Here is a 27697-nt window from a genome sequence, read left to right as displayed (position 1 = left end):
TCAGAAAACTTCTTTGCTGATTGCTTCTAAGCTTTTTATAATTCAAACCTAGTCTCAATACTTGAATTAGGTGTCTGCTGGCTACCCACAGCTATTCTCCCCCTGAATCCCCCAGAAGTCCACTTCTAAATAGTTCAGTCTTATTAGTTTCCAGAATACCTACTGCTTTGAGCTCATTATAGTTTAATACAAGGTAGTCACAAACAGTTAACTCAAACCTTTTTTATTACAATTTCCCTAGAAATTTATTTCAGGTTATTACAAGTCTCAGAATATTATAGAACATTTAGCATTTCAAACGGAATTTATGGTTCAACATTCTTTGTAGTCATAGGTTGCCACAGGTCACCTGCAATTATCGGATCCTTTTCCTTTCTATGTATTCCCTACATCACTTAAATTTCATTGCACATATAATCATTCTTTAGATTTGAAGCATCTGGTTGATACTGCCATTTTGTAGATGTATTTTGACTAGTCCCGTATGTCTCTAGCTATTGAGGAAGATCATATTCTTTTAGGATTAATTGGCATGCAGTTTCTTTCTAATTAACTAGTGTCTGTATTAACTAGCTCAAGAAAGAGTAATACATCTCTTATTAAGATTACTCACTAACACATTTTAGGCTTCATCACTGCACCTTGGCTGTAAAAACTAAGCATCTAGTCAGGAAAATCCCGTCTGAATGAGGATTTGATATCATAGTATCAACTCCTCTTATTCATAAATTTTGTTCTAGTAGCTACCACATGTCTACTAGTCTATCTGGAAATCATCCTACTCCTCCCTTACCCTGAGCATCCCAAGCTAATCATCTAAAAACTATACTTACTATGGCACTAATTTTATTGTTACTAGTAGCTATAAGCCTATCATGAACATGAATTCAAGAAGAATTAGAATGAGTTGAGCCTCCCTGGTGGCGCAAGGGTTAAGACGCAACCTATGAAGCTAGCCACAGACACTGCAGCACAAGTTCGATTCCTGGCCAGCCAGGGAGCAACCCACATGGCGCATCTGACCTTTACCCCAGCTCTTGTATACATAAACAAATAAGTCTTGTATACATAAACAAATAAGTCTTTAAAAAAAAATTAGAATGAGTTAACTATGATAATGAGCTTAAAATAAAACAAATTATTTCAACATATTAAATTATGGTCAATCCCATAATTACCAAATGTCCTTACTTTATATTAATATTCTAACATTGAAAATATATCTTGGGCCTCCCCTGCTGGCGCAGGCAGTTGAGTGCCACACTGTGAAGCTGTCTGCAGCATCTGCAGCGGGGGTTCAATCCTGGCCGGTCGGTGAGGGTCCCACGTGGTGCGGCAGACCTCTCTTGTCTCTCCCACTGCTCTCCTCAGCAGTGTATTTTGTCAGTCTGCCTGTTTTGTTCCCCACTCTGTCTCTGGTGAATCCTCTCACCCTCCTACACATCTGGCCTGTACCCCGATTCTTGTACAAATAAATAATCTTTAAAAATATATATATCTTACGGGAATGTTTAATACATAGATTCCATTTAATATCTTCATTGCTATGCTTAGAAGGAATGATACTATCCCTACTCATATTATCTCTAAGGTAATCCCAAGTATTCATTTCACATTAACCAGTATAATACCTGTTATTTTATTAGTATTCACAACTTGCAAAGTTACAGTAGAATTATCACTATTATAGCGTCTAACACTTATAGTATGATAATGTACAAAACCTTACCTTCTACCATATTAAATATCATTATTCCAACCATTAAATTATTCCCACCAGCATAATAATATACATGTTATTTGAATTAAGACTATATACCCTACTAATTAGCATTATTAGCTTATTCTTCCTAAATCAACCTAATGATAATAGTTCAAACTTCTTACTAATCTTTTTTGACCCCATATCAGCAACTTTATCAATACTAATGAACATGACTGCTCCCCTCTAATACTCAGTCAGTCAAGTCCACTTATCCAAAGAATCACCTACTCCCAAAAACTATATCAGAAATCTAATTTTATCCCAAAACATTAAATAGAACATTCTGCCACAGATCTAACCTTATTCTATATTCTATTTGAAGTCATATTAGTTCCAACCCCAATTATTATCACCTGCTGAGGGAATCAAACAGAATGAGTAAACACAGGACCTTATTTCCTATTCTACACACCAGTAGGATCACCTGCCTCCACTCCTTGTGGCATTCATCTTTATTTGAAAATCATAGGTTCATTAAGTTTTACAATCATCTAATATTATCCAACAGTTTATGTAATATTTTCCTCTGACTAGTATGCATAACAGAATCAAGTAGTAAATGCTATGACCTAATGCTAAATGTTATGACTAGCACCAAAGCACACGTAGAAGTTGGGTCACAGAGCTTGCAGCAGCATGGCTTAAATTAGGTGGGTACTGCATGTTACAAATTACAACAATACTCAGTCCCCTAACAGACTGCTTGGCATATCCGTCTCTTGTACCATTTCCCTGAGGAATAATTATAATCAGCTTCATCTACTCATGCCAAACAGTCTTAAAATCACTAATCACATATTCTTCCATCAAACACGTAGCACTAGTAATTGTAATTAACCTTATCCAACTACCATAAAGTAATATGGGAGCCCCAGTCCTGATAATTGCCCATGGCATTATTACCGTCAATATTATTTTCAATTATACATCATCAATATTATTTTGTCTAGAAAACTCAATGTACAAATGAATTCACAGCTGAACTATAATTTTAACCCACAGGCCACAAACACTACTCTCAATAATAGCAACATAATGATTACTGATTGGCAAGTCTCATCAAATTTGTCCTACTTCCAACAATCAATCTAATTAGACGATTATTGGTAGTAATGTTATTATTTTCATGAATATTCTTATGGTTTAATATGAATTGAAATAGTTAATTCCACCCTCTATTCCCTCTATGGGGTGATCATCATACAATGAAGTAAATGTACATATCACGTTAATAATATTAACCCATCATTCACAGGAGAAAATGTGCTCTTGACCTTATACCTATTACCTTTTCTGCTTTTATCACTTAATCCCCAAATTATTTTGGGGCCTATATACTGCAAACACACTTTTAAAAACATTAAATTATAGGTCTAATAATGAAAATTTAAACCTTCTCACTCACTTAAAAAGTATGCAAGTACTGCTATTTCATGCCATCATGTAGAATAATGTGGATTTTTTCAACTTTGAAGGATATTAAGCCATTGTTCTTCAGAACCAAAAAAAAATTGTTGCAACTCCAAATAAAAGCAATAAATATATTTTCATTTTCTACATGAATTTCACTGTTCATATTAGTCTTAATAATTATAGCAATTACCTCCAACATTTACAAAAACAATCTATACTCACTGTAGGGTAAAGAAAAAATGTCAGGCTTTTCTGCCCTCCCGCCATCAGGATAGATGATGGATCCTTGCGGTCCTGAATGCATGCCTGATGGCGGGCACCTGGAATAGGGTGTGGGCATAGGTAGATGGGATTCACCTGGGCTAAGGCTGTGCTTTTTAAGGGCGGCGTCACGGGGACGTCAGCAGAAGCCATGAACGAACAGAAGCTGAAAGAGAAGCTGAGAAAGAAGTAGCAGATGCCGAGAGCAGAAGCAGAGATCACCGGAGAGCCCAGACAGAGTGAGGATTTGCTGGGGGCTGGGAGGCCTGCCAGCCTTGCCTGCTGTGTACCAGGTAAATCCCAATAAAAGACCTGCAAAAACCACTGAGGCCTCTGACTCCTCCTTTACCCGGTCTGCTGGATCATAGAAAACCTGCGCTGTGGTCCATTCCTGACCCTACACTCACTTTATGTAAAAACTATTATCTTGTATACTTTTATTATCAGCTGAAATCCTACATCAATATTCATTTATTTAGGCTAAGAAATCATTATCTCAAATCGACACTGAATAACTATTCAAGCTAATTATTGTCCTATAGCTTTAAATAACAGTATTTCTCAATAGTATTTATCCCAGTAGCACTCTGCTACATGGAAAATTACAGAATTTTCAATATAACATACACATTCAAATAGTAACTAATTTTTCAAATATTTATTTACATTTCTTATCAGGCTAATTGTTGTCACTGCCAACAGCCTCTTCCAACTTCTCATTAGACAAGAAGGAGGAGGGATAATCAAAGCCTCATAAATTGCAGGATGATAAGACAGAGCAGATGCAAATCCTGAGCCCTCTGTGCAGACTGTGTAGCCACATGGGACAAAATGAATTGATTGTATCAATAGCATAAGATCTACTTAAACTCCCGAGATTTTCAGCAAGTTTTCATTCTCAGCTTAAGCCAAAATAATCTACCACCACCTGGACTCCTTCAAGCTGCACTGGTTTATCTGCCTAATTAGCCTCCACCCTGACTTCCTTCAGATGTGAAAGGCCCTGCCCAAACCTCAGCCCTGCTGCACTTAAGCACAATAGTCATAGCAGGTATCTTCCTGCTAATTTACTTCCACTCCCTAGTAGAAAATAACAAAATAATTCAACCAGAAACACTCTGCATAGGTGCTCTCATCACACTATTTACAGTAGCTTCATCTCTAACGCAAAATGATTGAAAAAGTCACTGCTTTTTCCACTTGAAGCCAACTTTTGGCATTAATCACCCATACATGACATTTCTTCACACCAGCAAATGTGTTCTTCCAAGCTATATTATTTATGTACTCTGGGTGCAATCTGCTTAATCTAAATGACTAATAAGACATCTGAAAAACAGGCAGTTTATAGCATTGCCTTTTGTCACACTTCACTTACCATCAGAAGCCTGAAAGGTTTACCTTTCCGTACAGGATTTTACTATGAAGATGTAATCATCAACACCACTGTCACATCATATACCAGTGTCTGAGTCCTATTAATGACTCTCGTGGTTGCTTCCCTAACAGTCATCTGCAGCAACCTGATTATCTTTTTTCTACTGCTAGGACAGCCTCATTAATGCCGTTACCCTTGTGTCTTTTTTCATGTCTCAGAGCCAGTGTGCGTTCCCTCTGCAGGGCATCGAGCTCGGTCCATCTGTGTAACAGTCATGTATTTATACCTGTAGTTTATACTGTCAACTGTTCTGGAACGTACCTGTATGAGGAACGCACCTATAATAGTTTCAGTCGTGGATCCCAGCGATGACTTGCACGGTGCTCTTCCAGGTCTTCATCCTCCAAAAACACCAGTTTAATTAAAAAAGAGACTGTCAGAATGAATATTAGAAATAACCTGGCACTGGACATTTCAAAAAGACCTTATTGACTCAGATGAAGGAGTCCAAGAGCATGTCTGTAAAGGGTTTGTTATTTTCATCCTCATCGGTTTGAGACTTTTTAAAAAAGTGAACCATTTTTATTAGAGTGTTCCATGGTGTCCAGGCTCAAAGCTGTCCCTGAAATGTACCCCAAGTCCATTTCATGATGTTCTGAGTAAGGTCGGGAATATCCCTGACCATCCTGTTCACAGCTGATAGCTTCTTCTGTAGAATAAATATTACAGGGCTTCCCTGGGGTGGTGGCATTTATTTTCATGTTGACATGTGTGCCAGGTCTCAGCAGGAGACAGACAAATGCTGAAATACCTCCACAAATGCTGAAATACCTCCATTATCCTCCTGCTACTGTCCTAACTCAAGCTCTTATTGTGTCATCTGGAACTTTACAAGCATCTTTGAACTGACCTTAAATTTTAATACATGTCACTCCCCTGCCTTCCCCGCCCTCATTGCCCACCAGTGATCTTTCCCAAACACATATTGAGAGGCAGCGATGCATGGAGTTGGAGGCTTGTTTGAAACTTGACAGTTCTGGCTGTTTCCTGCCATTTCCTGCATGTTTGACCTTGAGGAAGACTTGCATCCCTTCTTCCTTTATTCCTTTGAGCATTATTTGGGCATGTTACCTAAAAATCTCAGCATTGTGCCTGGTGCATAGTCTAGTTCTTAAATTTAGTAGTTGTTACTATCTTTATCATACTGAAAAATATGTAGCTTTGAACAAGTAATATTTGTTCTTTGAACTTCAGTATCTCCATTTGAAAAATGAATATATTATTTAGACTCCGTTTCGCTGATTCTATGAAGGAACTATTAATTCAGTGACATATGATAAAGTTTATATTACATTTTCTCACATTCTGATGTTCCAGAAATCCCTCAAGTGTTTAACAGCTGCACCCTGAAAAGTCAGAGTTTGGTGGAGAAGACTGTATGCATTTTTGTTCAGCACCCTCTCCTAGCAGCAGTTTTGGGGCTGCCTGGATAATTGCTCCCCGCTCAGATCTCTGTACTGAGAGAAGTGGGGGAGGCTCCCAGCCTCTCAGGCCCTGTGATCTTGGGTTCTTCTGAAAATGCCTGTGCCTCATACTAATCCTTAGACCATCTCCTCAGTTCCTTTCAACTCTGAGGCAGTCTTGGTTCTAAGGATGCATTTTCCTTGGTATGGTGAATACACACTGACAAGAAGATAGCGGATATAGTGGGTTTTGGGTAGGGTGGTTGATTTTGGGTAGGGTGGCACCCTCTTTTTGCAAATGGTCTGTGCTGGTAACATGGTCTAAAACAAAGAGCACTGGGTCTGCACCCCTGCCACCTGAATGGGTGGACACAGCTCAAAGAACTTGAGCATCCATGTAACTTACCAGGGTGTGTTTCCTCATCAGTAATCCACATCTCTGATCAACACACCAAGTGAAGCTGTAAAAATGGAGAGAATTATTAGTGGTGGTGGTGATGATGGAATTTTTCTGAAAATTTTGGGATTCTAAACAGAGATACAATGAAAACATTTTATATCATACCCTGTAAAAGGAAATGTACCAAAAAAGCTTTTTGTTCTAAGTTAGAATTTGAAACAGAAATTATTTATAAAGCAGGCATTATTACTGGGTTTGTTTTGGTCTTCAATTCTTTTAAAACTGGCTCCATGGTGTAATAGTTTTGGAATTAATACTAATAAAACATTAGTTACACTGGTGAGTTATGGCTTCATTTAAAACAGGATGAAGATGTTAACCCAGTGGTGCCCAGAATCGGAGGTAAGGTCAAAGGGGCTTCCCTTGTGAAGGTCAGAAGTCAGGGTCATTACTATTAAGCTTTAGATGGGGCTGAGAGAAATCACCTGCATTTCACTTAGCAGACTCACCTGACTGTTTTATCTGTGCCTTAAAATCCTTTGGGGAGTAGTTGCCATCAACTTGTTTTTAGTCACAGAGAATGTGTGGCTCAGAAACTTTGATTTGGTCAAAGTCACACAGCTTGTCCAAGGTGAGAGAGCTGGGAGGTGGGAGAGAGCACCTCCCTTCAATGGAGAGAGCAGGGTCTGCAGTCTGACCTCTACTGGTGTGGGTTCCTGGGTAACTTGGGAAATGTTACTCCATGAACAAATGGGTGTCATGCCTGCCTCATAGAGATAAAATGTGTGCAGTGCTTGGTTCAGGGCTGGGCACTTAACTTAAAAAACTTAATAAAAGCTAGCTATTCTTCTCAGCCTTCATCCTCCACCTCACTTTCCATTGAGCACATGGGTGTTGACAAACACAGCCACAGGCAACCTCCTACTTACGCAGATCCCCCAAACCACCCAGCAACATGTCCCTAGCAAACCAGTCTGGAATTGACTCAATTTCCACTTCCCTCCCAACTTGCGCTTCCTGGGCTTTGGAGATTTTCCTCCTTCCCTCCCCGATTCTGCCCTCCAGTGCAGTGGGCACTTCAGTCTGAGCACTGACCTCACCTGGCACTGAAAATGGGGGGTTGGGGTGACAGGAGGTGGGAAGGAGCAAGTGCTTCACTGGGGATACGAAAGGAGTGAAAAAGTGGAAAAATTGGAAAAACTCCTTCTGATCTTTTCTCCCAAGCCCCTCCTCTCAGGCGTCCTGCTCTGATCTCCCAAACCCCCTCCTGTCTCTCTCCCCAGGCTCTAGTCCTTAGGGTCCAGCTCCCTGGTATGTTTCTTTGTAAACCTGCGACTCATAGTTGGGTTTGCAAAGAATGCATGTTAGTAGCAGGGCCAGCACCACCTGAGAACTTGCTAGAGATGCACATTCTTTCAAGTCCTGTGTCAGGCCTACTGAAGAACTCTGGGGATGTGGCTCCTACAATCTGTGTTTTTAACAAGTTCTCCAAGTGGTTAGGATATATGTGTGAACACCACTGTCTTAAGCAAACAAGGGAAAGGGAATTGATGACCTGAGGATTCAACTTACTTCTTGACAAGCTCAGTGAGAACTGCTCAAGTGTTTTTTTCTTTTTTTTTTTAAGGTTTCTTTTTTTGTTTGTTTATTTTTAAAGATTTATTTATTTATGTGTACAAGAGCTGGGGTACAGGCCAGAGGTGTGGAGGGTGAGAAGATTCACCAGAGACAGAGTGGGGAACAGAACAGGCAGATCTACTGAAATACACTGCTGAGGGGAGCAGTGGGCGAGGCAACAGAGGTCTGCTGCTCCATGTGGGTAGCTCCCTGGCTGGGATCAGACTCAGGTAGCAGTGGTGAAAGCTCTGAGATTTAATCTCTAGGCCACCAGGGAGGCCCTCTTGTGTTTTTAAAAATTGTTTTTGAACTTTTTATTTTAAAATAATTGGATATTCACAGGTAAGTTGGGAAGACAGTATAGACCCTCCTTACCTTTCTCACTCTGCTTTCTCTAAGGGCAATGTCTTATGTGTGCATAGTATGTCAGGAATCTTTAGGGGGCTTAAATTTTTTATTTTGAGGTCATTATAGATTTTTTATTCATTTAAAAGAAATAACATAGGGTCCCCTTTGGGCAATTTCCCCCAGTAGGAACATTTTATGCACAACTTCTATGTTTGTGTGTTTTTGTTTTATTTTTCGGATTGATCCTCATTCAAGAAAAAAGTTCTCTGATCTCTTCTGAAGGGACAGAGAAGACAGAAATAAGGAAGAATTAAAAATGACAAGGGCTTTCTCAATTGAAAAAAAGGGCACTTCTATCCTTCACCACTGTTGCTTCTCCAGGGGCCACCATGCCTTCCAACAACCACGTATGGGGCTGGTCTCCTCAGTTAGTCAAAGAAATCTGCACAGGCAGGAGGCTGGAAGGGAATAAGCTCAGGGCCCCAGGAACTTAAAGCTGCAGAAATGCTCACAAGGGAGGCATATCTTGAAGGTTGTCTGCCCAGTTGTTCATCTGATATTTGAGTCTTTTCTCAGGCTCTGCTTGAACACTGCCAGTGCTGCGTACTCACACTTATTCAAAAGGGTGATGACTTGGAGTGCTAGAAAGGTCTTTCACTAGGACATGAGGGCAGGATTTTACTTCTTGTTCACTGCTGTATTCCCACTCCCAAGACAATGGCCACTAAATGCTGGGTGAGCAGATGAGTGAGTGAATGAAGGGGCAGACAGTCTGGCCAGTCTGAGAGGTTGGAAGTGCACTTTTCCTCTGGAGGAAGGCAGCGGGGAGCTGCCTGGGACTCTGCCATCGTGGCTGAGCTCAGTCTGTCAGGAATGGTGCCAAGCCAGCGCCTGTGCCTTGCTGAGGCTAGGGACTCTTGGGACTTGGGAGGTTTGGGAGATCTACAGGGAAAGATGTCCCTGAGGTAGGGGAAGATGACTCTTTCAAGTATCCCACAAGTGCCATGGCCGAGTGGCAGCCTTCTTCCATGGCCCTGACTTATTACATTCCTGGATAAGTTGAGGGAAATTCAATCCATATGTCCCTGGGTTATTTACACGGTTCTCGGCAAGATGCCGCCGTTGTGTAAGAGACATTTGACGTCGATGGTGCTGATTTCTTTTTTCCCTTCTGAGAAGAGTCCTGAAGAAGAGCCAAGTCCACCGTGCCTGAAGAGGGAGGGACAGGAGCACAGGAAACAGCAATCTGGACCCAGACCCACTGGGGCAGTGCCCGTCTGGGGACACTGTTTGAAACTCAAAGGGAGGAGGGCGACTGCCCCTGGGCCTCCTGCCCAGCCATGCACCCACGTGGGCTCCGCCAGCTGCTGTCAGCGGGACCTCAGTGGATGAGGGAGGCTGCCAAGGAGCAGAGAGGGACAGCTGGTGCAGCAGAAAGATGGAGGCTTCCAGGAAGGGCACCTGGGCTTTTGTGTTCTGCTGTCACCTTGGATAAGTGACTCCTTCCCCCAGGCTTTCGTTTCCCCTTCTGCAGAATGAGAGATTGTGCTCTGTTGCTCTGTTCTGTGATTATGTGGGTCCCAGTAGCCTATTCTAGGACTCCTTTTTTTTTTTTTAATCTCGTGAATATTATCTGACACAATCTAGATAAATATTTTTCAAGAAAATATTTGTACACCATTCTCAGTAAGAAATACACTTCACACAGATTCTAATACATAAAACTGAAACAAAGTTTTCACAAGTCAACACATACCTTCCTACAGGAACAGATATGCAGGTCAATGAAATAAAAGAGGCAGTCCAGGGCCTCCCTGGTGGCGCAAGGGGTTAAGCACTGCACTATAAAGCAATAGCAACCTCTGCAGTACAAGTTCGATCCCCGGCCGGCCAGGGAACAACCCACATGGTGCAGCAGACCTCTCCTGTCTCACCCACTGCTCCTCTCAGCAGTGTATTTCAGTCAGTCTGCCTGTTCTGTTTCCCACTCTGTCTCTGGTGAGTCCTCTCACCCTCTGCATCTCTGGCCTGTACCCCAGCTCTTGTATGCATAAATAAATAAAAAAAATCTTAAAAAAAAAAGAGGGAGTCCAGAAATAAACCTACACATGTGTATCCATTGATTTCTAACAAATGTGGAAGCCAAAGCAATTGAATGGAAAAGGGCAATCTTTTTAAATAGTGGAGGCACAAGGGGTCTACGTGTGCAAAAATAAGTACATACATATATAAGCATGTAAACTTAGATCCTACTTGAAATGACATGCAGACATTACTTTAAAAATGGGGTAGAGAAGGTACCAACTTTCTTATGATAAAATGTGTTATAAGAAAAAAAAGGATCACAGGCAAAACCCAAGAAGAAGTAAACTACTTTCACATATATCAGAGATGGTCCTCACAAATGTTATACTAAGTGAAAGAAGACCAGCACAAAAGACTAAATACTTTGGTCATAAATATATAAAATTTCTGACAAAGGCTGAATGATAGAGACAGCAAGCAGATCAGAGGTTTATTGTGGCTGTGGAGTTTCTAGCAGGTGTGAAAGGACTTTATGGGGTGATGGATGAGTTCTAAAATGATGGTTACGCAGGCACAGCTATATAAATTTGCTGAAAGTCATCAAAATGTATACTTAAAAAGGATTATTTTATGGTATGTAAATTACAGTTCCAAGAAACATAACAACTAATAAAGTGAAACCTATAGCATAAAGATGATGAATGATTTGTTCATTTGTGTTGAGTTCTTTGGGCATGATGAATTGGCTCTAAACCACCTCTTACTACTTTATTAGTCTTGCTTCATAGCATTCACAGCATCATTATGCATAGATATATTGCTCATAATGACTAGTCATCGCAAAAACAGAAAAGAGTAGTTAGGGGTATAAGATTAAGTTTATATTGAAAGCTAAACTTTTCTAAGAAAAGTTTATAGGCCTAAGCAAGACTTCCTATATTTTTATATGCCACATCAATAAATGCCATTAGTAGACCATAATTAGCCACAGTTTCAAACATGTAAGTTTGTCATATTCACTAAAGGAACAATCAGATAGTCCTGAATGCTTGTGAAATACCAGGAAAGATGTTCTGTCTCTTTGTAGTAGCTCAGAATGGGAACCAGATGCCTCTGAAGATTTCCTAATCAATTCTATAGCTTCCAAACCTAACTAATCACCAGGATGATTCAGTGAGCATCTTCCACCCAGACCTCCACAGGCCACATCTGTGAGGAGTGGGGGGCTGGTAGGTCTGTTGAATTTTGCAAAGCTTCCCAGTTGTCAGGGAGATTTGTGAGCTGTATTTAGTGAAATGAGTGCAATCATTTTTGAGATAGATCGCAAGGAACTTGTTTCCAATTATATGGAATATATCAAGGTTTACAAATAAGTGACTAAAAAAAAATTTAGGTCAGGTACAGACTAGTTGTCTCAAATGTTACACTGCTCCACTCTTCCTTGCCCTCTAATCTTTAGAATAGGGTGTGTGTGGTGAGGAAGGGGGGTGGGGGAAAGTGGAGGGGAATAAGGATGGAGAGGTGGGTGTGGGGAGTAACAGTTGCTAAGCTAGAATTTAACAAACCCTTGGGATTCCATCTTGACCTCAAATTCTTAGCTTTTAGAAGAGCCATCTTCCTTCTCAGTCACGTGGAGAATATCATCAGTTAATGTTCTACATTGCTGACTGCTCTTGTGTCAAGTTGCCCTAATGTATTTGAGGAAGCTAATTTTTAAAAAAAATTTTTTATGTTTTTTTTTAAAGACTTATTTATTTATTTATACAAGCACTGGGTACAGTCAGAAGCGCAGGAGGGTGAGAGGATTCACCAGAGCCAGAGCGGGGAGCAGAGCAGGCAGAAGGACCGAAGTACACTGCTGAGGGGAGCAGCAGGGGGCAGGAGAGGTCTGTGTGCCTTGAGGAAGCTAATTTTTAAACCAAGTGTAGAATTTACATTTGCACTATTAAGTCTAGTTTTTAGCTCTTCATTCTAGACCTTAAATATCTTTTTGACTTTTCATTCAGTTATCCAATGAATTCACTATCTGTATTTATAGTAACACAAATTTTGACCAATTAACTTGTGTAGTTATGACATTGTCCCCAAATTCATCAATCTGAAAATTCATTTTCATTCACACTTTGCCTTTCCTCTCCCCACTTGGTTCTGGAAAGGAGAGACCCCCCCCCCCTGCCATAAGATTCGAGACCTCTCCCCAACTCCTGCTTGTTTCTGGAGAGCCTCCCTTCCCCAGCCACCCTTCTCTCTTGGATCCCCTGCTGTGATCTCCATCCACCATGTCCCACAGCCAGAAATGCAGTTGAGACTCCCATCTAAAAATACAAAAAATCACCCCTCAGCACAATCATTCCCTTCCTATCCAGCCTCAGCTCCGTTCTCATTTTCCTTCCCATTCAAGCTTCTGGAGGCATGCTATCTCCTAAATGTCAGTATTTCTCTTCTCCAGTTCCTTCTTACCCTGTGTCTGGCTTTCACCCCCCTCTTCCAATAAACCACTGCTGGGTGGAGTCGTCAGAGCATGTAGTTGTGCAAGTCCAATCAACCCACTTTTTGTTCCTACCTAATTTAACCTTCATGTTAAGTTTGTTTTTTGGAACCATTCTCTCCTTAAAACAATCTCCCTTTGTTTGGGGGGCAGGCACGGCCTGTTTCTTTTTCCCTTCCCTCCCCTCGGGCTGTTTCTCCTCATTTACCACCGTGAGGAGGCACCTCTTTCACTTCCCATTCCTACTGCTGGCTTCGGCCCTAGGTCCTCTCCACCAGTGGTGCTGTTATAGGGCAGCCCCGATATTGAACGGGTTCCTGGCTGTGGGTCCTCACTCATGCGCTTAAAAGGGACCTATGAATACTCCACTACAGGCACACACACAAGGTTAATAAAAGGTTTATTTACAAGGGAAAGGGAAATGAGGAAATGTACAACTCAGAGAAAAAATAGGGAAATAAAGTCTTTAATGCGTCCTACCCGATCCGTCGACCTGGAAACCCAAAAAGCACTCTCAGAGCTGGAAGCTGCGAGTTGGCGGAGAGCCAAAATGGGGGACCCCTCCAAAGCCCACGTGTCTGGCTTTTATACCAACCTGGCTGCTTAACCCCACCCTCAGGTCCCAGCCACCTTCCCTTTGGTGGTGATGGGATTTGGAGTTCCCAGTGTCTTTGGTTTTGGCCTGGGGTGGGGGAGGAGTCCACAAAGCCTGTATGGAATTAGCTTTAGGACATCCTTTTCCCCCTCAGTTCTATTAGTGTTTTCACAAGATGTACCCCAGACGCCCAGGCTTGCACTCTCTAAAGAGATCCAGCCATCAGTGGGCCCAAAGACAAAGGAGGCTTTTCAATGTGAAAGTGTTAGGAGAGTGGGTGCTTGTGGGTCTGGGTGTGCATGTCAGTTGAGGAGTAACAGCCGCCACACCAAATGTGCGAGCAAGCAAGTGTGGGTTTATTGAAGCAAGAGGAAAGAATTCCTGACAGCAGGAGGGGTCCAAGGGAGGATGCCCGTTTACACATTCCTGTCTGTGACTATATCTTGTCAGACTTCCTGTTGACCAATGTGCCAGACTATTGATTAGGCACTAGGTGGTGGGGAAGTTTCATGGTGGTTGTTTTCTGTTCCCTAATTATCCTGTAACCAGATCTTACTCTAGGTGGGGGCCAGCTGAGCAACATTTCAGCAAAACGCTTCTATTTTCCTGGGAGCAATTTTGTTTCTCCTGTTCCTATATTGTTTAAAACCACTGTCCCGTGTCTCAGCTTTTCCTGTTCCCCAAGTTCTCCCGGTCTCAGTTCCTCTCAATAGAACTTTAACGGAGTCAGTGCACAGAACGAGAAGAAAGAATATTCCAGACAAAACACCTGGAGTTACCCGTACTGTCATGAGGAAATGTCTAGCTAAACAGGTTGGCCCGGAGCAGGGTCAACAACTTGCCACAAGTCTCAGGCACCCTCTGGGAGGAACCAAGGGAAAAGGGTGAAAATGTAACAAGGTGGTCCCCAGAAAAAGGGGAGGTTCACGTGTCTCTCTGCTCCAGGTGCCTCCTGGGGGCCACATTATTACAAAAAGTGGCAGGCAAGTCTGGGCCGAAAGAGCAGCCCCGATATTGAACGGGTTGCCTGGCTGTGGGTCCTCACCCGCGCACTTTAAAGGGACTTATGAATACTCCACTACAGGCACCCACAAAAGGTTAATAAAAGGTTTATTTACAAGGGAAAAGGAAATAAGGAAAATGTACAACTCAGGGAGAAAATAGGGAAATAAAGTCTTTAATGCGTCCTACCCGATCCACCAACCTGGAAACCCAAAAAGCACTCTCAGAGCTGGCCGGCCGCTGCGAGCTGGCGGAGATCCAAAATGGGGGACCCCTCCAAAGCCCACGTGTCTGGCTTTATACCAACCTGGTGCTTAACCCCACCCTCAGGTCCCAGCCACCTTCCCTTTGGTGGTGATGGGATTTGGAGTTCCCAGTGTCTTTGGCTTTGGCCTGGGGTGGGGGTGGAGTCCACAAAGCCTATATGGAATTAGCTTTAGGACATCCTTTTCCCCCTAACAGAAGGAACAAGATCAAATTATAAATCAAGATAACCTGACAGCTGCCCTAGTCAGCATCCCCTCGTGTCTCCTCCCCATGTTTCCCCTCCAAATGTCTCTACCTGTCTCTTCTGTGTGTGTCTCCTCCAAGTCCCTCAAGTTCTTGGTGCAAGTCCAAAGTCAAGAAGCAGGGGGGCCCTTCTCCATAAGTCTTTCTGCTGTTATCCATGTTATATATACTTCAATGGGCCCCTCTGCTCCACCCCTCATTAGTGGGGGGGGGGGGCAGGGAGGGAACAGGGTGGCTTCTTTGACATTTTCTTAAGTATGACCTGGAGCCATTTGTATCAGAAACACCTGAAGAGTTTCTTCTGGCTGAAAGTATGAATTCTTGGGGCACTAGTACAGAAATATTGGCTCAACATTTCTGGAAGGGAACCTGGGAGTCTGCATTATAAACTATTTGCCCTGAAAATTTTAAAGCACATAAAAGTTTGAAAACAATGGCTTTACGGACCTTCCCTGGACCACACTCCTCATTCTCATATTTCTCAATTCATGGTCCCCACTGCCCAGACCCCATCCATTATTTTCTTCCTTAAAATCCTTCACAGGGCTCTTCACAGGGCTCTCAACCCTAGCAAGGGAGGCACTGTAGGCCTTTTGTGATTTGGTCCTTGTGCAGCTCTGGGCAGGGTTTTCCCTCTCTCCTTTCAAAGGTACCCTGCATTCCTGGTTAACCCTTAATATACCTCCTTGCTCTGGGTCTGGCTGTTTCTGTTGTTCAGATGTCCTCCATCAAGTTTCCCCTGAATTCATCTTGGAGTCTCAAAAACCACCTTAAAACATTCTACTCCAAAACTGCCTTGAGCTTCACAGTTTCATTTGGTTCTACTCTTGCTCTCAAGTGCCCCAAGTGTTAAGACTTTCTGACTCCCTGCCCCCCACCATTGTTTTTGTAATGCAATTGCCTGAATTAAGCTTTGATTGCTGAGGCACCCACTTCAAAGAGGCCACTCCCAGGACTAGACAAAGAATCAGGTCACATCCCCACTCTCCCACCCCCAGTCTCCTTTGTTTTAGGAAACTTGTTTGATTTCAGTAACTGACCTTCTGGGCTACTTGTTTTAGCTCTTCTCCTGCTTTGAATTTCCACTCTAGGAACATCTCTGGTGGTGCAGCAGGTTGAGTGCCCGTGAAGCTGTCCGTAGCCTCTGCAGCGCGGGTTCGAGTCCCAGCCAGTCAGGGAGATTTTTCCACATGGCGAGCAGACCTCTCCTGCCTGGCCTGCTGCTCCCCTCAGCAGTGTATTTTGGTCAGTCTGCCTGTTCTGTTCCCCGCTCTGTCTCTGGTGAATTATCTCACCCTCCTGCACCTCTGACTATACCCCAGTTCTTGTATAAATAAATAAATCTTGAAAAAAATAAATTTCCACCCTTTTAAATTCACCAACAGTGGGAACTCTTAAAACCCTGGGTTCCTGCATCCCAATAAAAGAAGAGCTGTCTCTCTCTTTGCTGTGTGGTCCTAGGTGTGCTGTATATTTTACAGGTCCTGTAACTACACCTTCTTTCTCTTAAAGTGTCTTGATAGTTATTGATGAAGGGCCTCTCACTGTCGTTATAGAACCGCAAGGACTGGTACAACTGTAACAGGGTGGTCCCACCTCCACTCCCCCCTCCCCCGGAAAGAGGAGGTTCCAGGTTCCCTGCCCCACCCAAGGGAGGGTGGAGCTGAGCAGGGAGGAGGGGAGGCTGCAGAGGAGACTGAGAAGGAAGGAAGCGTAGGAGACCTGATGGAAGCACCTGGAGCAGAGCGACATGTGAAGAGACTGTGCTTGCTTCTTGGTCCTGGACAGGTTAAAATAGATATGGGTGAGAGACTGGTGGGGAGGTCAACAATGGCACTTTTATCTCGATTTTGTTTTTGTTCCTTCTATCCCAGACATGTTGGGCCCCTTTCCCATGGGTCCCCACCAGGAGGTGCCTTAGACTTGCAGCAGACTTCAGTGGCCCTGCTTTGGCCAACCCTTTTTGCCTGGGCATTTACCCATGAGGGGATGGGTAACTTCGGGTGCTTGATTTAGAAATGATATTCTTTGTCTTTTCTTTGTTGCACACTAATTGTATTAAAGTTCCTTTCCATTAGAGATCTATATGTTTTGTTTTGATGCAGCACATGGTAGAACCCATTTAGAGTGAACAGACTTGGGGGTTTTGGGGTGGCCCTCACCCTGCCCTGTAAATACAACCATAGCATTGGTTATAGATCAGCTGAGACAGTATAAAACATCCACACAGTATCATGATCAGTGATTGATCTTCCTGGGACTCCTACATGACTGGACCTCCATGTGCTGGGACCACCACTTATTCTCTGCAGAGGCACCTTAGACTGCAGAGCAGGAGCATGGTGGTCATGTGACAAAGCAGTGGGTGCTCCCAGCCCACACTCTCCCCTGGGGGATGCATAGCTTCACTTACTTGCTTATGTGTGCCATGCTTAGCCCCAAGGAGGTGTGAACAACCTCTGCTCCCAAGGATCTCTTGTTGAGTGAAGGAGAGTGGGTAGAGATAACCTGGTTAAAGAATACTGTTGCAGAAAGAAATGCAGAGAAATGTGAGAACATAGAGGAGATTCAGCCCAGATCTTTCCCATTCATTTTAGGTAAAGAATGAAGAGGTAGGAAAGGTCAAACAGCAATGGGAAAGAGCCCAGCCTTCCGTCTTGACTCTGCACGGGTGAGCCATGTGACACATCGCTTATACAATCCCTGGGACTCAACTTTCATACAAGTGAAGGGGGGAGTTTGAACTGAGTTTTGAAATTATTGAAAAGATCAGAAATATGAACCTGGTACACGTGGTGAACCGTTTCGCCACCAGATGGCAGTAGAAGATCTCTTTCAGCACAAACTTGGGCATGTGCCTTCATTACTGAAATCTCAGCCTGGGGGTGGTCCATGCAAACTAGGAGGGGTGGGTGACACCAGCTCCAGGACTAATCTCTATGTAAGGCTCTACCTACATCCAGACACGTGAGTGAAAACTCTCATTAAAAAAAAAAAAGCCAAAAACCTCACTTTTAAAAAAACAACAACTGTTCATTAGGCGTCTTTAAATACAAAATTGTAAAGCAGCCCTCTGCATGCCTGTTGATGCATTTCGGAGGCTACCTTCTGTGACGGGTGCCATTGATCATAAGAAAGCACCAATGCCCTACCCCTGGGGTTTTGAGGAGAGCCAGGCACTTGAGGGCCTGAAGCTGTAATTCTAAATCCTTGTGTGGCTGGATTTGAATCAGAGACTCCAGTGAGAATTTGATGAATGTCAGTGGAAACTCACTTCTAGAGTACTCATGATATATAAGCTTTTCAGGAGCTCTCAGACCCTCTGTCTGGGACCCAGGCTATGGACAATTCAGAATTCTCAGTCTTGAGATCCTAATGTCATGCAGTCCCTCTCAATGGCTAGTTATGCACATTGGCTTCCTCATTTGTAGTAAGACTAAACTCTAGAGAAGTCCTGGGCATGATGAATTCTAAATCTCATGATGGCTATTATCTTTGTAGAGGACCTTGTAAAGATTAGTTAGATGCATCATGATGTGTTTGGGACTGTGTTTTCCGGTGAGCCCTTCTGCTGTCTAGGGAGGCTGCATTCTGAAGCTGTGCTGCAGGGGGCAATGAAAAGCCACTGCTTGCCTGCTGGGAAAGTGCCTTTGTTACACTGCATGGACAAGGAGCTTCTTGCCAGGTACTTACACACATCTTGAGTATTCCCTGTAAATCTTTGTGTTGAAAAGCTCCAGGGATTCTGCCTGCTTTTTGTGCTCTTTACAGCTGCTCCACACACTTGTGCTTTTGGGGTTCTTCCCTTCCCAAAGCTCGTGGCCTGGAAGCTTCATAGGGCAAGGTAACTAGCAATGACCTTGGGATTGGGAGTCTCCATGTGATTCTGGCTCTGCCATATATTAACTGGGCCTTAAAAATGAAATGGGAATAATGACTCTTCTTTCTTGTTTCATTTATTTGACTTTGAGCTCCTGTTATGTGCCTCTCCTTGCCCCTGAGGACTACAGGTACAGTCATGGACAGACATGATTCTGCATAGTCAAACAAAGCACACAGTCTTTTTTTGGTATTTGGACTGAAAAGTAGGATTTTGTTGAGAATGTTAGCAGGACACGGTGTTTCACATCTCCTGAAGGTTTTCTTTGTTTGATCTCATTGCCCTCACCCTACCTAGTGCTGGGTGCCCACCTTCATGCCCACCCTCCAGTCCTGAATCTTTGCCTCTATTATTATTATTATTATTATTATTAAGGACAATTGACTTGGTATGGCATTGGGAAACTACTTTGTTTAAAAATGAGGGGAGGGCCTCCCTGGTGGTGCAAGGGGTTAAGCACCGCACTATGAAGCAACCCACAGCCTCTGCAGCACAGGTTTGATCCCCAGCCAGGAAGCTACCCACATGGCACAGTAGACCTCTCCTGTCTCGCCTGCTGCTCCCTTCAGCAGTGTATTTCAGTCAGTCTGCCTGTTCTGCTTCCCTCTCTGGCTCTGGTGAATCCTCTCACCCCTGCACCTCTGGCCTGCATCCCAGTTCTTGTATGCATAAATAAATACATCTTTAAAAAAAAAGAAAAGAAAATAGAACCATAGCAGAATTAATGCATGCAGGGGGCTTAAAAAAGTACTTGCTTTCTCTACGACTTATGCCACACTCACAAGAACATGCTCAGGCTACATGTCTGCCAAGATGTGGTGGGACCTGGAGAACTCAGCCAATCTGCCAGCTGACCTGCCAGAGACACATGAACTCACCCAGTCGGGATGGCTGAGTAGGCCCATATCAACCAGACAACTAGGTGACTGTGGCTTTATGAAACATAACAGGTAGGAAGTTTTAGGGTGATTTGTTACTCAGAAGGACTTAGCTGACCCAATTATGTTCATGCTATTAGCATTTCTTTCTTAGACTATGGTAATGGCAATTCCTGGGTAATTCAATAGTAACTCATCTCCTGAGTTCTAGGCAATATTTTTCCAAACAAGTTTCTAATCTAAGTAATCACATTGCTACTGTACTGAGTTCAGTTACTGCTGAAGAGGTTATAAGGATCCTCTTTAACAGATGAGGAAACTGAGGCTCAGAGAAGGAAACTGACTTGTCCATATCACAAAGACTCAGTGGCAGCCCCAATCAGCCCCAAGACCAGAGGTAACATCTCTAAACTCCATGTCTGAGGCTTTTCCCTGCATTGGAAGTTTGTTAGGTGATTAGGGTAACTAAATCCCACCTCACAATCTGAAGAATCCAGCATGTGCAAAGTTTCCTAGTAGCAAAGCAACAACAGCTCTCTCTTTTCACTGAGGAGCATGTCAAGAGTTCACGTGTCTCTCCCCAAAGGCCAAAAGTGACTGGTGTGTGATTATCCAGTTCCAGGAGACCCCTAGAGAGCTGTCTCTTCCCACATTTCTCAGTCCAGACTTCCTCTGTTTTCAGTTGCTCTGTTGTATTTCTTGGTCTGAGGTATCAGCCCTGCATGCTGGGACAGCTGTCCCTACCTTTTAATGATTCCACACCATGATCTATGAGTCCCACTTGCTGGATATGGCCCCTTAGACCTTGCCAGGATTACAGACATTCCCCTATTGAATTCCCAGTTTAATCCCATTTATTTTGTTTCTTGAAGGAGGCAAATGAGAAGGGTCACAAAGGTGACATTATTAAAGAACAATCTAGTTGGCACTTTAATTTAGAATGCAGTGAAGCATTGGAAAGCTGATTGTGACACAGATCCATTTGGGCGTTGCCTCAACACTTCCTTAAGACCAGTGGCCCCGGCTTAGGGATCACACATACAAAGAGCCCTTGGCTTTCTCCTGGCTGTAACTCAACTTATTCTGGATGTCCTGGGTACTGGCAGTAGCCATGCTCTTATATCGAATGTGCTCTTCTCCACAGAGCTTGCAATCTCCCAGCAAACTGATTTCTAAAAGCCACCAGACAAGGTTTCCTTCTGACCTTACAGCTTCATGGGACAGAGATTCCCACACCCATAGTTTGCATATATAAAGTAATATAATATTAGTAGTGGGAGTTGGGAGACTTTGAATACCCTTTCCCACTCTTAACCCTTCTTTGTCTCTACCCTGACCTTCCCTCCAGGCTGGACAACTCCTCTGGGGAAGGCAGGCTAATGCCAAGTTGCAGCAGAAGTCCAAGAGCCCCTCTGGGCCAGAAAGTGAGCTCTGCCACACCTCAGGTGTCTAGAAATGTGGCATGCAGTACCTCTCCTCTCCCCAGAATGCCTCTCAGGCCTTTGGACACCCACCCCTCTTAATGGGTGGGCTTTAAATCAACTCTGAGGCTATTAGATGAAGCCTGTATGTTGAGGGTCGGAGTTCACTTGGGGTGGGGGTGTGTGAATGTCACTAAAATTGCATTTTGCTGAGCAATGCATTAGACTTGAGTTATTCTGTTCGGTGTAAAATTATTCAGGAAACTGATTTTCCTGCATAGCATAGACCAGCAGGGAAAGGAGAAAGTAATAATTAGGGATTCTGAGGATAAACCCTTCTCTCTTATTTCTGGGAAATTTGAAGGACATTTGTTTCGACTTTAAAGAACATATATTTGCAGTGTTCATGTACAAAGCAAATAATTTAATCAAACCATCCCCTCTAGTTCCACCCCCACCACCCAATTTTCTGAATATCAAGCTGTCCTGTGGGTTGTGTGAGGTATTTTGAAGGCTCTAGGGGCCCAGTTCTGAAACTGTACTGTCATTTTGAAGCCTCTTTTGCTCACATGCAAAAGTCAGGAAATACTCTTAACTCCGTTTTCATGAGATACCTAGACTCTGACCATTTCTGGTCATTGCGCTCCACCACCCTGACCTGCACTCTGTGTCTCTCACAAGCATTACTGCAGTTGCCTCCTACCTGTCTCCCTACTTCTACTCTTGCTCTCTAGACACTAGTTTAACAGTTAAAGTGGCCCTCAAAGCATAAATCACATTAAGTCAATCCCCTTGCAACCCTTCCATAAAAAACAAAACAAAAACAAATAAGCTAGTATTCTTTACTGATCATCATGACAACTGACAGTGTGGGGTCTACCCATCCTTGTTTAATAGCATTTACTTGACCAGCTTTTGGGTTTGGATCTAATTCTCTTAATTTCTCTTAAAGATCGAAAAACCTTGGCAGTGAAGTAATAGCAAAAATAGAGAGTTCTTTGAGGTTATTAATTTTTATTTGCTGCTGGCTAAATTGGGCCTGAGGTTCTCCCAAGAAGCACAGAGCAGTGATTTTCACAGTGCCCTGCCAGGGCAGGGCCCAGGGATCCATCCACAGCTGGCACAAGAGAGCAGTTGGAAACTGAAAGAGCAAAGTCAACTGGAAATAAATGAGCCTTGGATAAGTTTCATTAACCTGCATGTTTCCTCCTCACCCAAGGTCTTTCTTTTAAGGTGCACTATGTCAGCGAGCTCCTAGATTTTCATGCTACAAAATCTGATCTAAGTAATGGGAAGTAATTTTGATGATGGCTGATAATTATTTTGTGCCAGATATTATTCTAAACATTTTATATTATTCATTCTTTCATTCATTCATTCACTTATTCACTCACTCAACAAATGTTTACTGGGCACTTATTACACATTTAAAAATAAATAAGCAAAACAGAAAAATCAAGCCTTGCCCTTTAGATACAGGGAGTCAGAAAATATATGCTAACCACAATGGGTGAGTCAATTATATTGTAATTTGGAGGTGATGTGACAGGGGAAGGGAAAGGGAATATATGAAAATAGGGACCATAACATCACAGAGTCGATCCAGGTAGATCGCACCGAGGAAGTGCCTTCTGAGTTGGGATGGAGATGGTAAAATGTTATCCTTGTGGTTCCTGAGGAACACTGCTCTAGGCAGCGGGATCAGTCAGTACAAAGATGGTGAGGTGAGAGCAACCTGGATGCTCTAGAGCCAGCAGGGAGCCCTTTAGTTGGAGTGGAGGGTAGAAGGGAGATAGAGTAGATCAGACCAGGAGATGTAGGAAAGGCAGAAGCCATGAAGAACCTAGGGAAACACTTTAAAGACTTAACTTTTTTTTTTTTTTAATCAAGCAGGGAGCCACTGGAAGACTTGAGGAAATTGACTTAATGTAACTTATGCTTTATAGGGTGTCTCTGACTACTGTGTTGAGAATGAGTTTAAAGAGCAAGGGAAGAAGTAGGGAGACCAATTAGAAGTCATTTGCTATAATCCTGGTGAGACACTGTTATAGCTCAGCAGAGGGATGAGAAGCATTTAAATTACACACAAATACACACACATATACACAATGTACAGTCTATAGCACTTCTTGGATCTGTGGCAGAAGAGATAGAAAGGAGTTAAAAATGAAGACCGGGGCCTCCTTGGTGGCACAAGGGGTTAAGACACGACCTATGAAGACATCCTCAGTCACTGCAAGCGCAAGTTTGATCCCCGGCCATGGAGGAGACCCACATGGTGCAGCAGACCGCTCCTGACTCGCCCAGTGCTCCCCTCAGCAGTGTATATCAGTCAGTCTGCCTGTTCTGTTCCCTGCCTCTGTCTTGGTTGAACCCTCCCCTTGCACACACACATCTCCGGCCTCTACCCCAGTTCTTGTATGCATAAATAAATAAATCTTTAAAAAAATGAATACCAGATTTTGACTTGATTATCTAAAAAAATGGAGTTGCTTTAGTTGAGATGGAGAATAGGGGTGAACAGGCTTTTGTAAGATCGGGAGTTCCATTTGGCACTTGTTAAGCTTGTCATTTTTAATAGAATTGGCAGTTGTATATGAGAGTCTGGAGTTCTGGGGAGAAGCTCAGCTGAATTTAAGGATCTTAAAAATAAATCAACAGAGTAAGACAAAGACTCCATAATTTCACTCATGTGGCACATGAAGAAACAAAATGGACTAACTGAATAAAACACACAAACAAAAACTTTTAGATTGTAAGATCGTATTAGTGTCTGCCAGAAGAGGAGGGAAAAGAGTTGGGTAAATTGCATAAAAGTAGGCAAATGTATGGTAAAGGATAGAACTGGACTTTTATAGGTAAACTGAATATATAATATATACATAAGTAGATTTTTAATGAGACACACCTAAAACTTATATAATGCTATAATCAATGTTCAGTAAGAAAAAATTTTAAAACATTTGAATACAAAAGATAAAATAAAACAAAATAAAAAAATAGTATTATCTTACATTTGAAATAGGGTGAATTGGAAATCAGATATATCCCTGAAACTGGAGAAGGTGAGAATTAACTCTTTTGAGGGACTGTATAGAATAAATCCCAGGCAGTAATTTTGACATTAGAGTAAATCACCATACACATGCCTTTCATCTTGATTCTATAGTAAGTCAGGAAATTAATGCCTGTGTTAACAGAAGAAAGGCTGGTTAAATGGTTTAGTTATGAAATACTCTGTGATACATGTCATGTTGTATAAACTGTGCTGTCTTATTCTTGGAGCAGTCTTTCTTTATCAACAAAAAATGCTTCTGAAATAGTTGGTAGAACTTCTCAGTAAAGTTTATTCATTCAACTCTTTAGCCGCTGATGCCTCAAACTTATTGAGCCCTGCTATGTGGCTGAAGTTGTGCTGGGGGTTGAACCCTTAGGAACTTTGTAATCCATCAGGTAAGACAGATTTGTAGACAAACAAATAGCCTCGGGCCTCTCCGGTGGCGCAGCGGTTGAGCGCTGGGTTGCGAAGCTGGCCGCGGCCTCTGTGGCGCCAGTTCGATCCCCGGCTGCTCCCCGGCCACCGGAGGAGGGTCCCACATGGCGCACAGACCTCTCCTGCTGCCCGCTGCTCCCCTTAGCAGTGTACTTCGGTCCTTCTGCCTGATCTGCTCCCTGCTCTGGCTCTGGTGAATTCTCTCACCCTCCCGAACTTCTGACTGTACCCAGTGCATGTATAAACAAACAAACAAACAAACAAATAAATAAATAAAACATGCCTCTATTAAAAAACAAAACAAAACAAAACAAATAGCCTATAAAAATGTTGTAGGGAAGTATAGTTGTAGGGAAGTAATGTAGGTGCTGAGAAGCACACAGGTAAGAGTGACTAGCTGCCAGGACAGAGGAAGGAGGACTTCAAGTTGTAGGTGATATTGGACTTCTCAGGGGCATTTTCCAGGCAGGTAGGGAAACAGGTGCATAGCCCCATAGTCTCTGCTTCCTTCCCTCAGACTGGTCTCTACACTTGTAATGACAAAATGCATACCACAATAATTGTTTAAGACAAGCAAAATGCAGGATGATTTCCTCAGCTCTGAAAGGCCATGGAATTCTAGAGACAGACAGTGCTGTGACCAATGTGATTATGAGCTGGAGAGAGCACAGGGGCAGGCAGAACTGGAGGTTCATCCAGGCTTCTTGTATGAGACACTGTCTGTTCCTAGATATGCAGCCAGTGCATGTTCCTCCAACCAATAATAAAAAAAAGGCAATGTTCTCCTGTATCAGAGAAAAGTCCCGAGGGCTAGTGTTGGGGACTCAGACAATGCTCTTTCATAGACTGTTGCCACAATTCCTCCTCCCTGAGCCACACTTCAAAACTGGAGCCATATTGCTAATTGTGTTGGGATTATGGATGATTTTTTAATATTATTTTACTTTTTTTATGCTTTCCATATTTTCTAACAGAGATTTTTAAATTAATTTCAACATGTTAATGAATTAATTAAACTTAAAGCAGTGAAAATGTAACATACAGGAATAACTAGGAGTCTCCACATTTCAGAATTCTGATTGCATGCACAATTCATTTCCTAGAACACAGCCCAATCTTCCACCACAGGACTAGAGTCAGATTTTGGTAAAGAAAAAGCGCTGTCAAGTTGCCTTAAAAACAATTGCTCATAAATTGATCATGTTACCACGAATTAAAGATTTAAGGAAAATAAACTTTGTGAAAGAAAGGAACAAAATACCACAAACAGAAAAATTAGCATCCTAAGTAAGAGAAAATGGAATGAATAAAAATGGGGGAAATAAATTAATATTTACATTTACTGAACAACAGCAAGATGTTAAGAAAAATTATCAATTAGTGATCCTAGAAATGAAAAAAAAAAAAGCCGGTTGAAAATAAAGTCAAATAAATGAGCTGATGAGCAGACTGAACATAATTGAAGAGAAAATGAACATGGTAGGACTGAATTGAGCAATTGCACTAGGAAAACCGAAAGATGAAATACATAGAAAAAGTTGAGATAGTTGGAGGATAGAGTTGAAGTTTACATTAAGAGTTAAAGATGCAGAGAACAGATAAAATGAATGAGAAAAATATCAAAGATATAAAAACAGCAAATAATCCAGTGCTGGCAAATTATATGTTTTTTTAGATCGAAAGGGCAGACCAGATTTCTGAGCAGAATAAATAAAATAAACCTTACTCAAAACACATCCTAGTGAAATATTGGAAAATGAGAGTAATCTAAAAGCTTTCAGAGAAAAAAAAACAATTATTATCTACAAATAAGAAAGAACCAGATTAAGAAAAAACTAGCTTTGATTGATTGGCAGTAATGGCTACAAGAGACACTGGAACAATATCTTCAAAAATATGAAAGGAAATGATTTTGAGCTTAGAATTCTATAATGACCCAATGACCATTAAGACGTTAATTCAAAATAAAAGCATTTTAGACATAAAAATTTGTAACAGATTTCACTATAAGAATTTCTGAGAGCTTTAGTCTTGCACATTAAAAAGGAATACAAGAGAAAGTCATTTGGGAGATAAACATTCTGGAATAAAGGAACTAAGGAATTTTTTTTAATCAAATCTTAATTATTTTAACTATTTAAAAAATCAGTATTATGTTAGACCCAAGTCCAAAATGATCCCTATGTGGAGAAAGAGGTCAATTTTTTACTGTTATAAATGAGGGAGAATATAGGCAAGTAATTTTAGATTATAGAAAAATATAGTTATTGTGTTGTTTGGACTGCAGCAATAAGCGTGAATTGCTTTTAGAGTTTTCAAAGAAAACCATCAACATAAGTATTAAAGGAAAAGCAAGCATCCTTTATCAATACGGGAATAGTATTCTTAGATAACACCTCAACTGCTGAATAATTCCTTAACTCCCTTCTAACACCCATTGGTTGACCATTTAAGAGTAAGAACTGTGGCCCTCAAGCTTTGCTGCCCATTGGAGTCACCTGGGTTTATATCTCTTAAACCCCACTTCATGTTAATTAAACCAGAATCTCTGTGGGAGGAACAAAAACATCAGTATATCTAAAAAGTCCCCAGTGATTCCAATGTTTAGCTGACTTTGCTAATCAGGGAAATAGAGGACAGGAACTTCAAGGAAGAAGGTCATTTAGAAGGGGTCAGATGAAAGAATGAATGTGAGACAGTCATTCATTTTGTCTAGCTGAGCCTTGAGTATTGATATGGAGCAGCTCTGTGGGCCCTGCT

The 27697-nt window shown here is 42.2% G+C and overlaps 1 protein-coding gene across 1 annotated transcript in view; it reads right to left on the bottom strand.

The window, feature by feature from the left end:
- Positions 1-21136, bottom strand: part of MASP1 (MBL associated serine protease 1) — a gene marked incomplete at both ends in the record, with an annotated part of 97639 nt that extends 76503 nt beyond the window's left edge. The window contains 2 exons of the mRNA XM_084232702.1: positions 9744-9854; positions 21066-21136. Of these exons, the coding sequence (XP_084088828.1) occupies positions 9744-9854; positions 21066-21136 (182 nt within the window). The remainder of the gene's footprint in view (positions 1-9743; positions 9855-21065) is intronic.
- Positions 21137-27697: the final 6561 nt, after the last annotated feature.

The sequence above is a fragment of the Talpa europaea genome (genome assembly GCF_964194135.1).
Source record: "Talpa europaea genome assembly, chromosome: 4".
Lineage (NCBI taxonomy): Eukaryota > Metazoa > Chordata > Mammalia > Eulipotyphla > Talpidae > Talpa > Talpa europaea.
The sequence above is the reverse complement of the archived record's forward strand: the minus strand, read 5'-3'. Positions and strand labels throughout refer to the sequence as shown.